This window comes from Alosa pseudoharengus, unplaced genomic scaffold (assembly GCF_046254945.1).
Source record: "Alosa pseudoharengus isolate Yale_2024_CS ecotype anadromous, Long Island Sound unplaced genomic scaffold, YU_APseudo_1.1 YU_APseudo_1.1_scf_10, whole genome shotgun sequence".
Lineage (NCBI taxonomy): Eukaryota > Metazoa > Chordata > Actinopteri > Clupeiformes > Clupeidae > Alosa > Alosa pseudoharengus.
Genome location: NW_027468565.1, coordinates 13,510,684 through 13,521,891, shown reverse-complemented (window position 1 = coordinate 13,521,891; position 11,208 = coordinate 13,510,684). Strand labels below are relative to the sequence as shown.

Sequence of the window (11,208 nt, the reverse complement as noted above, 5' to 3'; positions counted from 1 at the left end):
AAAGCATAACCTTTTGCTTCTTAGACTGGATTAGAAACATGGAAATAATTTACAATAACCAGTCTTGGGAGGGATTATACCGCAACTTCATGGACCTGTCATCTTTGTCACCAAGACATAATCCTGTGTCAGTTTCTTGAGTCCAGCCGTGTAACAATAGCCAAGTGCGACCTGCAGTCAGACATGAGGTCAGTCATTTTCTCCTCAAGCGTGCCTTTGGCGTCTTAGGGGTGGGGACAGAGAGAAATGATTGAGATGGGGTCTTAATTGGAAAAATTCATCCCTTTCTGCTACATCTGCACAATAGTAGACGGATTGAATACATGCTTCATTATTTAATTGTTTCAATTAAACAAAGTGATGAATGCAAAGCAAGGAAGTCTGTTTATTATGATTTTAGGGTTATTTTGAGGGGGGTTGAAACATGCAAAATGTTACATTACAAAAATTTTACATTTTTCATTACTTTCACCATCGATGTTTCCATAGCTGTTCATGTTTCATATTTGTTTTGTGTGTAAGAAATATATAAAAAAGACAGCCAAGCCATAGCTGGTTTTGTTTTTATTTTTCTTTCTTTCTTTTTTTGTTTGTTTAATTCTACCTATCTGCCACATTTCATAGGCAGTGCCATTGTATTGACATAGAACTAAGTGTCAGTACACCATGTCAAGTCTTAAACAAAGTACAAAATATTGTAATGTCAGAAACATGTCAACATAGTTCAAATGATTTCAACTAAAGTATTAGAACTTCACCATATGGCAAATCACTAGAGGTTTTACAGTCGTAAAATATAAAAATCTAACATATAAATAGAAATTTGGTCCGTTTATTGGTTTCTATGGTACTATTTACATATTAGAACATTATTCCTCCTTATCTTAATCCACTTTCAAACATAAAGCAACATAACCACTTTGTATTTACAATTGTTTTGTGTGAAAAAGCTGTGGCTCATCCGTGGTCACTACAAAATAGACTAACAAAATAATTCTCTGTAAAAATCCTGTTTTCCCTTTTTTATTAAGATGAAAGCCAGTAAGTGTGAAAATCTAGAAATAGTTAGTAAGAAGTTAACAGGAAAAACATCACGTTTTGGGGGGTTTAGTCTTTTGTAACAAAAAAAAATGTATCGGCCATTACAAGCACAAGGTAAATATACAAGGCACACACTCCAAGACTGCTTCCCATCCATCTGTGGAGCACAGTCATGGAAGTTGGTTGAGGGACGGGGGCTTCAGGGGGAGGGGAGAAAAAAAGATCTATCTCAGGAGTGTAGGCTGGTTACCATGGTTACACAAGGGACTCCAGACTCTCGGCAGCACAGGCCAAGCCTCCTGGGACTGTCCCGTTGTTGTCAGCAGACTGGAGCATCTTCTCGTCGTCCTGGGTGCTCACCAGATTCAGGATGGCTTTGTACAGAAACTGGTACTGCTCCTGCCAAACACCAGACAGTCGGCAGAGAAACACTCAGTCAGTCATATGCCACCATGGCCGTCAACAACAATATGCCCCTGTAATTGTATCCATGTCCATAAATGTTGAAACAAAACTTTTCTTTTTCATTATAAAACTAGTTTAATTCCTACATACATTTTAATTTTAAGTATATGTTGCTAACATTAAAAGTGCAATATATTCAGGTTGTGATTCTCTAAAAAAATATACTATAAAAAACAGGAGAAGTCATACAATCTCAGTGAATACACCAGGCCTCATGAGGTTGGTCATCCGGGCCACCTGGTACACATCCACAGACTCCTCTGCTTCCTGCTGTCTCACCAGAGAAGACAGCGCACAGAAGGTTCCGGCAGTCACACCACCACACCTGCAGGATACATTGAGAACCATGTGAAAAACACCTACCTATTGTATATTGATGTTTATCATGCATTTTATCTCGTGAACAATGAACAATCTGATATTGGCAAACTCTGGCATTGTCAAGAGGATCAGATGTGAGACCTACTCATCATGCACGACCACAGGGCCATCTTTGGAGTTGCTCTCCTCTCTCACGATGCTGATCAGCTCCAACGTGTTGCTGATGGGGCTGTCTGGGTTGGGCCAGTGAGGACAACTGTAGTGCTTCACCTCCACCACATAATCATCCTACACACACAACACAACACAACTGTAGTGCTTCACCTCCACCACATAATCATCCTACACACACAACACAACACAACACAACACAACACAACACACAACACAACACAACACAACACAACACAACACAACACAACACAACACAACACAACACAACACAACACAACACAACACAACACATGCACTGACTGAAAGAAAGGATGTGTGTCCACACTAACGCTGCTTGTTGGCACAGATGGCACCACATCATCTGAGTGAAGACCAACAGATGTGTTGCATTTCCCGAGTTCTATTTTCACTGCTTTCAGCACTTCTTTGTTTCTTGAAATGCTTAACAGTTTCTCACAATGAGCATATGTCAATTAAGATGAGGATAAGGTCCATTTATTTAACGCTATGTAGTCTATTATCATTTCTTGTTTATTAGTCAGTGATATGCTAATACTACAGGCTCCCAACAAAGGTGCTAAGCAGGGAATGAGGGAAGGCACACTTTACTGACTAAGCCTGTAGATTGCTAGAGAATACGGCTTCACAGCTATGCATGGGATGGAAACCAATATGAGCTGTGAAACTAAGCTCTTCAGTGCGTAGCATGCCTTTGTGTTCATATGAAGCATCAGCCCCTCTGTTTGTGTGAACTGAGATAGCTGAGCACATATGAACACTGTGAGACTCACCTGCGTGGCCTCCAGGCTGTACTCCTGCACTATAAGCATCTCCTCATTGGACAAGCAGACATGGTTCTCCCCCCTGAAGGTGACCGTGAAGGTCTCATAACTGATTGGTTGGTCTCGGCGGGGCCAGTAAATGAACGGCTCAGCTTCTTGTGTCTGCAAGTGAGAGAGGAGGGGCATGTTAGAGAGTGTCCACTCACAGTGGCCTGCAGATGGACAAGCCCTGCGAGACATGGGGATCCTGAGCACTTACAAAGCTCACCATATTGGGCAGTGTAACGATGACCTGGGCATTATGATCCCAAATCATCTTCCAGAAGTCCTTTACGGTGGCAGGCAGGGGATTCTGGGTCACAATGAATTCATTGCTCCGGCGATACCCCTAAAATATTTAATTAAAGGTGTGAGGTCCAGCCTGAGTATATATTTACATTTCCACATATACTGTTATTTCATTACATTACATGCCCATTTATATTTGAGAATTTATAGCTCTTCGTAACTACTGGAAGAATTCTTATAGCACAGACAATGAAGCAGTGTTTGCAATTGAAAGCCTTCATGCCTATCAAAAGTTTGTATTGCAACACTACTCTGCTCTTACCATGATATACGAGGCATTGATGTACTCTGAAGTTTCTCCAGCTGCTGTACTGAGACACACTCTGGATCTCTCAACTACAGGGAACAATTGTGGTGTAATTAGACAACAGTGTGCTTTTCAGTGGACATCTATAAAACAAGAAAGGTTCATTCATCCAGTACTACTCTAATTAAAGATATCATATGAGCATGCAAACACTCACTGGGGATTAAAGAGGAGCTTCTGTTTTTCTCTCTGTTCCCCTGGTTCAGGGCTGTCGTGTAGTCACACTGCTTGGCACATGACTGGCTCACCAGCTATAAAAGAGCAATACTGTGTAAAAATGCACCCCATCTGTATAGTCTTGCACTACCACAAATGCTTAATGGGAACTGCATACGCAACATTATTACATTACAAAAATGTAAAACTACTGTTGTCTGCTGGCTCAGACGTAATCAGGCCTCACCTTAAACTGCCTCTCGAGCTGTGTCTTGCCTGAGGGCCCGGGCGTCAGGAGCTCGTTGACGTAGTTATGGATGCAGCTGCTGGGCACCTCAGTGTCTTTGCTCCAGATGGCCTCCATCAGAGCATCATGAATAAACACGTACTGCTCCTGTGGGGAAAAATACAGCGCATTCAAGACTTATTGTCCATCATCAGTAATGCCACACTGTAAAAGAAGCATCCATCCTCAACATAATAACTGTGGCCATGAGGACCTCTCCCTATGCCTCATCAATGACACACAGCTGTTAAAGGGTATGACTGTTTTCCAAGGAATCACCTCAGTCTGCACCAAGTAGTTCCTTTGGGTTCGGATGTGTTTCAGGAATCCCATGACATTGACAGTCCCCTGCTCTTTGATCTGTTTCAGCATGCTGTCCAGGACTATGTACGTTCCTGTCCTTCCCACTCCAGCACTGCACACAAACAAAAGGACACAGATAGAGAGCGAGAGAAACATGGAATTAGTGCCATTAGCCATCTCTACTGTTCAGTGCTGTTGCACCCCCACATCACTTCCACACCCCATCTCTCTCTCCAACTCACTTCCTGTCTCTCTCTTCATTGTCCTGTCTGATTTAAGACATAAAAAAGACCCCAAAATATAATTTAAAAAAGATGCCACCCACCTACAGTGCACCAGCACAGGCCCCATGTCCTTTCTCCACGCCTGGGAAGACCTTCGGACAAAAGAGAGGAGAGGCAGGCAGTATTCGGGGACTCCCATGTCAGGCCACTGAGTGTAATGGTACTGTACTACCACCCTCTCATTGGAGCGGCCCCTCTGGGAACCCTGTGGAGAAGAAGAGCTAAGAATCACATCTAAAACAGGGCAGTAATCAAGGCTGATGAGTTTAGTGCAAATGAATAAGTGTCTGCAGTATGTCAGTGAGTTCAATGACTGCCTGATGATTTCGTTCTGACCTTCTTGACCGTTGTGTTCCTCAGTGTGAAGGTTCTGACTGTGTAGTAGGCCAGGACTTTGGTGCTCTTCACAGTCACCAAGAAACAGCCATATTCCTCCTGACTCTCCACTGGCCAGTACTGATCACACTTCCTCTGAAATGGACAGACCTCTATTACACCTCACAAGAGTTCTCTAGATGCACCTGCTGTAACCCATAGTCCAGCACACAACCAAATTCATCTACACTGTAGAAGGTTCTATGATCTCTTTGTACCGAAGTAGTGATTGCAATTTAAACAAAATGGAGACCTAGGTTTAAAATTACTTAAGTTACATGACTTTTTAGTTTACCTAAATATCACAACTGACATGAATGATACCAAAATACCACACTGAGAACACACTCAATAGCACTCTTTTGGGCTAGCTTTGATCCAGAAGACAGAAAGACACCAATAAATAAACAATTATTCTCAAAGACTGTTCATAGTTATTGAAAACTCACCCGACCCTTCTCCACCAGATTGGTAATCATGACAATAACCCCTACATTCTGCTCCCATACCATCCTCCAGAAGTCCTCCGTACTGGACTTCAGTGGGCCTTGAGCAGCAATGTAGACTCTTGGCTTGTTGAACCCCTATAAAACGGAGTAGTTGAGAGCCCTTAATTAGAATATAGCAGCTTTCTTTATGATGGGTAAAGGCACAAGAAATAAAGTATCATAGCTTGTCGAGATAGTCAGCAAGAGTGTGAAACATTAATGTAACTCACATCCACAAAATTAGCATTGATATAATCCCCAGCAGTCTTCCCATCCTTATCGGGTTGAGGTGATAATCTGACACGGCTGTGGTCATCTACAACAATGACAAATTGATCAGTCATCTTCACGTGCCCGTGTATGCCTCCTGTATCTTGTATTAAGATGTTTAGTCTCTTACAGGCTAGGATGTTGATGTATCTATTCTTATTCCTGTTGTCTGGGTGGGTTGAGCTGTCTGCCGTTGTTCCCAGATCAACACAGCATGCCTGGACTTCCTGTAAAAGTGCATGTCGGTCATAAATCACCTTAAATAGAAAACACACTTCTGAACGCTTCACTGAACTTTTAACCGACCAAAATAAGACACACACAACACAGGGGGTGTTCAACCATCTTCTTTACTGTTATACCTCCTTTATGACATAACATATGGTTTTGTCATGCTTATATAATGTTTGAGTTGGTCATTTTGCTGTGATTTCCTAGAAAATCCCTCAAAGTAAATTTCAGAAATAAAACCAGGGTGTCGGGTGCCAGGCAGAAACACACAAGAAAGGGGTGGGGGAACTTTGTCTTACCTCAAAATACTCTTTCAGTATCTACCGGTAAGAGGTGAGTTGAGAATGCAGAAAGCAGAGTGATGAACATACATGGCACACAACAACAAACAGAGTGCAAAATTATACATACGCATCAGCACACAAGCACATATAAATATCACATCATGCATTTAGTGGATGCCACATGGCAATATACAGTGCGTGCAACTTGTATCATTTCATGCAACATGTTTAACTATCATATCACTGGCCAGTCTTAAGCATAAGTAGTTACTTGACTTACTAGACAATTTAGTTCATTTTAAAACGAATGAAAATTCAAGTTCAAGTCACTACTTACAAAGAGACTGATAATTATACAACTTATGGGACACATAATGAGCAAAAACAAAGTCGGACCTGAAGGAAATTAACATTGAAAGTTGTGTGGTTACATGCTGTGTAGTTTATTAAACATGCTTGAGTCCACAAAAAATAGACCAATAATGGGTAATGAACCTCAAACCAATGAGTTTTTTTTTTAATTTTTTATCAAAGATCAGTTCTTGTAAAATGGTAGCCTGGGTGCCAGCTGAACTTAGTCCCGCCCACAACATTTGAGGTCAGGAAGTTTGGTCTGGCATTGCTCCGTTGTGGAGCAACTATGTTCGCCCTAGATCTGGTGGACCAATCAAATCGGGCTTTACGATGATGGACAGGTGAGCAACAGCGCCTCGTCTATCACGTCATCTGAGCACGCTTAGATTAGGCCTACTGTATGTTTGCAACAAAAACGCTGTGACTAGAAGAAGACATGGCTTTTAAGACCTCATATGGAAAATGCATATTATTTAATGAGGTTTTATCACTGAAAACGAGACTGAGATGTGGGAAAAATCATGGTTTCACTTTCATCAAGGGAAACCAGCGTGTTGCATTGTGACATGTTGTTCCCTCGTTTGTTTGAAATCTCTAATTGACCACCTGTTCGAGGGATTTGTGACAGCCTTTCCCAGCTGTTTATAACATGTTTGTAGCATATCAATGTACAACAGAATTTTTTTTACGGAGGGGATATAGGCCATCAGTTTTTTCCTAATAGCCTACGTATCTCTTAGATTTCGCTAATGAGTGTTGTAGGAGATATTGACGACACAATAACTTTTACAAAAGACCAGAAAACAATGTTAAGGCATTTGTGGAGAAGAAGGATGGTTCGTGTTTTCTTCCTACATCTCACGGTAAGCTATTTCGTTGCTCTGATTGGTTAGGTCTATCCAATTGAGTGCAGAGGCATTTCCCCCCTGTATCGGTTGAAACACGCCCCATAATTACATCCCAATGGAGCAGTATCAGACTCATACTCTGACTAGAATTGAGTATGGCTACGTCAGGCTAATTGTACACTGATGTGATGATCTGTAACATATATTTCCTTCCAAAAAGCTTCCTCTAAAATGGTTGGAAAGTAATTCAAGTGTATATTGCACTACTGCTCTATGCCCTACTGTATATTCAATGCTTATTAGTTACAGTGTCCTTTAAAGGTTGAAGCTATACAACCTCAAACATTATGACCCACAACATGAGATAATTGTGACACTCTTACTCAAGTTGAGAATGCAGTAAGGGCGTACTCACACTACGCCATACCCAAGTACGTTTGCCTGGGTACAGTTTGATAGTATGCAGTGTGAGTGCGGACCAAGAACGGGAGAGAACCGTACTCTGCCATGGTACAAGTGAACCGTGCCCAGTGTGAGTACGCCCTAACACATAATTAACCACTGTGTCTAATTGACTGTAGTTTTCTCACAATTCAGACCACTTTATTCTTCACCTAATATCATCTTGGATAGTGTGTGTGTGTGAGAGAGAGCGAGAGAGAGAAAGAGAGAGAGAGAGAGAGAGAGTGTGTGTGTGTGTGTGTGTGTGTGTTTTTTTTAGGAAATTATTGGAAAAGGCTTTGTATAAACCACAATGAGAACCCACCTCAAATTCACGAGAAAAAGAATTTGTATTGTGAAGCTCTTCTACATGTTTGACAAAATCCTTCACTGAGAGTGCCTGGTGCTCATCTGAGGAACAAATACATTTAGTCATCTAGCAAAAAATGTCTGAGATTGATAAGAAGAAGGTAGGTTTTTAAAATCTGCAAACATCAGTGACATCAATACAACACATACTTCCTGTAGTTTGCATTCGTATTGCGCGGGGATGCATATGTGTGCCTGAAAGCACTGTCTGTGTTTTACCTGTGGGGGTCATTAAGGGTGAAGGTGGTGTGGACACAACTCTTGGTGATGTGCTGTCTTCTATGTAAAAGTGAGCGGTCTGAAAACACTTCCTGCAAAGAGAAACGGCAGCATTCAGAAGATCTGAGGGAGCTAGTGTCCACACATGTCCATCCCGTCTCTGTGTTTCCCTTCCCCTCTCTCAGCCTGGCATGGAACTGTATCTTGACATTATTTACAGTCATGACAGAGGGCCCTTGAAAACTGAGGTGAAACATCACTGTTTTGTGAAATTAAAAAGCATACACCCAATATGTGCTTTAATCAGGAAAAAACACAAATGCAAAAAAGATGTTTTTATTAAATCCCCAATAGCTTTTTTAAAGCATCAACCAAAATATATTTTGGTGAACAACTTCGTCTTGAGGATTAAACACCACAAAAATGTCCCACAGATTAAATGTAGGCATTTTAAGACACAACTGGAGCTCACATCAAAAGCACAGCTGCAGAGTCCCCAAATGAGCACCGTGTCTACTGTCAGGAACAAGGCAAGAACATGAAGCATATTACTGAAATCCACAGCATCTTACATGGCCACAACATGTCTCGGATGCAATCTAGTGCGGCCCCTTTTTCAGCGCACGCTTCAGTTCCCTCAGTCCAACGCCAAGACACAAACAAATCAACATGTCGGAGGTCTTAATCTCCCAGCTCCAAGATTACCAGCTTAACGTTAACAGTCTTCACAGTTCAACAACAAACGTGAGACAGGGCAAGACATGTTTCCAAGCTCAACGTGTAAGGACAGAATGAAAATGTACAATCCCGTGGGGCTTGCTCACTTACACTCTAAATACTAGCCTTTTGATAGGATTTCCATAGTTGCTTATTTCACAGTTGGATTTGAGAATGTGCCCAGCAACCATGGAAAACATGGCTGCTTCAGTCAATAACACAGCTTAAATGCATCTATAAATGTTAAGATAAAAACACCACATGAATATTATTATTCTAACCACTAAAAGTTTACATGTTGATTTTGCTACATTAATTTTACTCGTAATGTTTTGTACATGTTTGAAAAGTGGTCCCCTGCTATACAGCCTGTACGTTAGACATAAGCTATTCTGCCACACGCTGTGAGATCTGAAGCATCATTCTGCTGGTAGGCGTACAGTAGGTGTTGTTTGTCAAGGATTTTGTTGGTGTCCTCACTTGGGGCCACAGGAGTGGATTGGCCCTGGGATTTAAGAGATTAGGAATCCCAGGAAGACAGACAAATATCAGTGTTTTAAGAGGCTGGGTGACCCTTCAACCCCCCCTTCTCCCACCACCACCACCTCGACCACCACCCACAGTGTGATTGTGTGTGTGTGTGTGTGTGTGTGTGTGTGTGTGTGTGTGTGTGTATGCGTGCGCGTCTGTGTGTGTGTGTGTGTGTGTGTGTGTGTGTTCTCACCTCCAGTAGATGAGGATACCCACAAGTACAATTAACCCAACCAGTGTGAGGGTGGACACCACAGCCAATGGCACCACTGCTTTCCTTTGGCGATCCAAACTGCCTGCCAAAGCCACCCGAGACTCATGGCTGCTGTTACTGGCCTCTTAAAACAGACAGAGGCAGAGAGAAAGAGAGAGAGAGAAAGAGAGAGAGGGAGGGAGAGAGAGAGGGAGGTAAGATATGCGGTGTTGGTACATGCAAACCCTTTCTGTACCGTTTACCTAACCACTACACTGAAACAGGGAAAGAACAGCAAGCAAAATATTAGACAGAATCATACATGTTATCAATTTACCAAAGAGGAGAACTTTTTACAAATGAAAGTTGATCATCCCTAAATAGATTACCGTCAGCTCCTTGTCTTTCTAACCCCTATGATTTCTAAGTATGATTTAGACCCCTCTACCCTCAGCCAATACACTAACCACCTCAACTTAAAAGTAAAGTAGACACCCTTCTTCTTATCAGTTGTTACCCTTGGTGTTACCAGTATACACATATGTTATGTTAACTTATGTACATAGTGCATTGCCAGTTGTGCTTGAAACAGCTTATGACATGACAAAAATACAGACACCTAGTCTCTTACTAGCTCACATATGCAGTTGCTCAGAGCAATGGAGAACAGAGGATATTTCAAAATACTAATCTTAAACATAACTGCATCTTAACTACATCTGAGACACCTTGTAACTAAATACACAAAGTGTAATTACACTATACAAATTTCTTGTAACGCTATTCACTCAGACGAAAACAATGGTAGTCTGGTGAGCAGACACAGTGTATTTGCATCCCACTCAAATAACTGCTATAAGAATGCATGCTGGGTATTTTATAAATCATTGTCTCATCATAGTTTTTTCTACTCAGTTTGGTAATTATACAGTATGTGGCTATTTTTTTGAACATCTCACAACAATGGTTGCTTGAACGTCTGAATGTCTCCAATGCTGCCTTATCATCTCACAAGCTCAGCGAGCTGTTGCTATAGTAAATTCAGAAACTTTTAGAGACCCTGTTTCTACCACAGTGACCTTGCTGGACATGTCACACATGCTGGGTTGGGAGAATAGGGGAAAGGGAGCGAGCTGGCTGAGGGGAAATGCTGGGGGGTATAGAGGGTATGAGGGAACATAGGAGCACAGAAACAATCCTCTCCTGAGTTACCAATGGGCCTTTAGACACAGACTACACCTGACTGCCCCTGTGACAGTGCACACTATCAGACATGAAAGCCCCTAATGTACACGCCACTGGTAGTAGTGCAGAGATACTGTTTGAGGGGGACAGGAAGACCATCCCCTATGTCATAACTAACTTAACATGAGAACTCCTCGGAAGGTGTAAAACAGAGCATTTGCCATCACTAAGGCACC

General features: G+C 41.9%; 1 protein-coding gene across 1 annotated transcript in view; it reads right to left on the bottom strand.

Annotated features, from left to right (window-relative positions):
• Window positions 1–70: 70 nt before the first annotated feature.
• The window catches only part of ptprz1a (protein tyrosine phosphatase receptor type Z1a), a 55,674-nt gene continuing 44,536 nt past the window's right edge, over window positions 71–11,208 (bottom strand). Inside the window, exons 14-31 of the mRNA XM_076272842.1 lie at window positions 9,788–9,932; window positions 8,347–8,438; window positions 8,084–8,169; window positions 6,131–6,151; window positions 5,731–5,827; window positions 5,561–5,646; window positions 5,292–5,426; window positions 4,804–4,938; window positions 4,509–4,672; window positions 4,160–4,295; window positions 3,842–3,988; window positions 3,596–3,689; window positions 3,394–3,467; window positions 3,052–3,171; window positions 2,793–2,945; window positions 1,973–2,115; window positions 1,696–1,831; window positions 71–1,440 (exon numbers count right to left, since the gene is read on the bottom strand). Coding sequence (XP_076128957.1) covers window positions 1,297–1,440; window positions 1,696–1,831; window positions 1,973–2,115; window positions 2,793–2,945; window positions 3,052–3,171; window positions 3,394–3,467; window positions 3,596–3,689; window positions 3,842–3,988; window positions 4,160–4,295; window positions 4,509–4,672; window positions 4,804–4,938; window positions 5,292–5,426; window positions 5,561–5,646; window positions 5,731–5,827; window positions 6,131–6,151; window positions 8,084–8,169; window positions 8,347–8,438; window positions 9,788–9,932 — 2,108 coding nt within the window. The 3' untranslated portion in view covers window positions 71–1,296. The remainder of the gene's footprint in view (window positions 1,441–1,695; window positions 1,832–1,972; window positions 2,116–2,792; window positions 2,946–3,051; window positions 3,172–3,393; window positions 3,468–3,595; window positions 3,690–3,841; window positions 3,989–4,159; window positions 4,296–4,508; window positions 4,673–4,803; window positions 4,939–5,291; window positions 5,427–5,560; window positions 5,647–5,730; window positions 5,828–6,130; window positions 6,152–8,083; window positions 8,170–8,346; window positions 8,439–9,787; window positions 9,933–11,208) is intronic.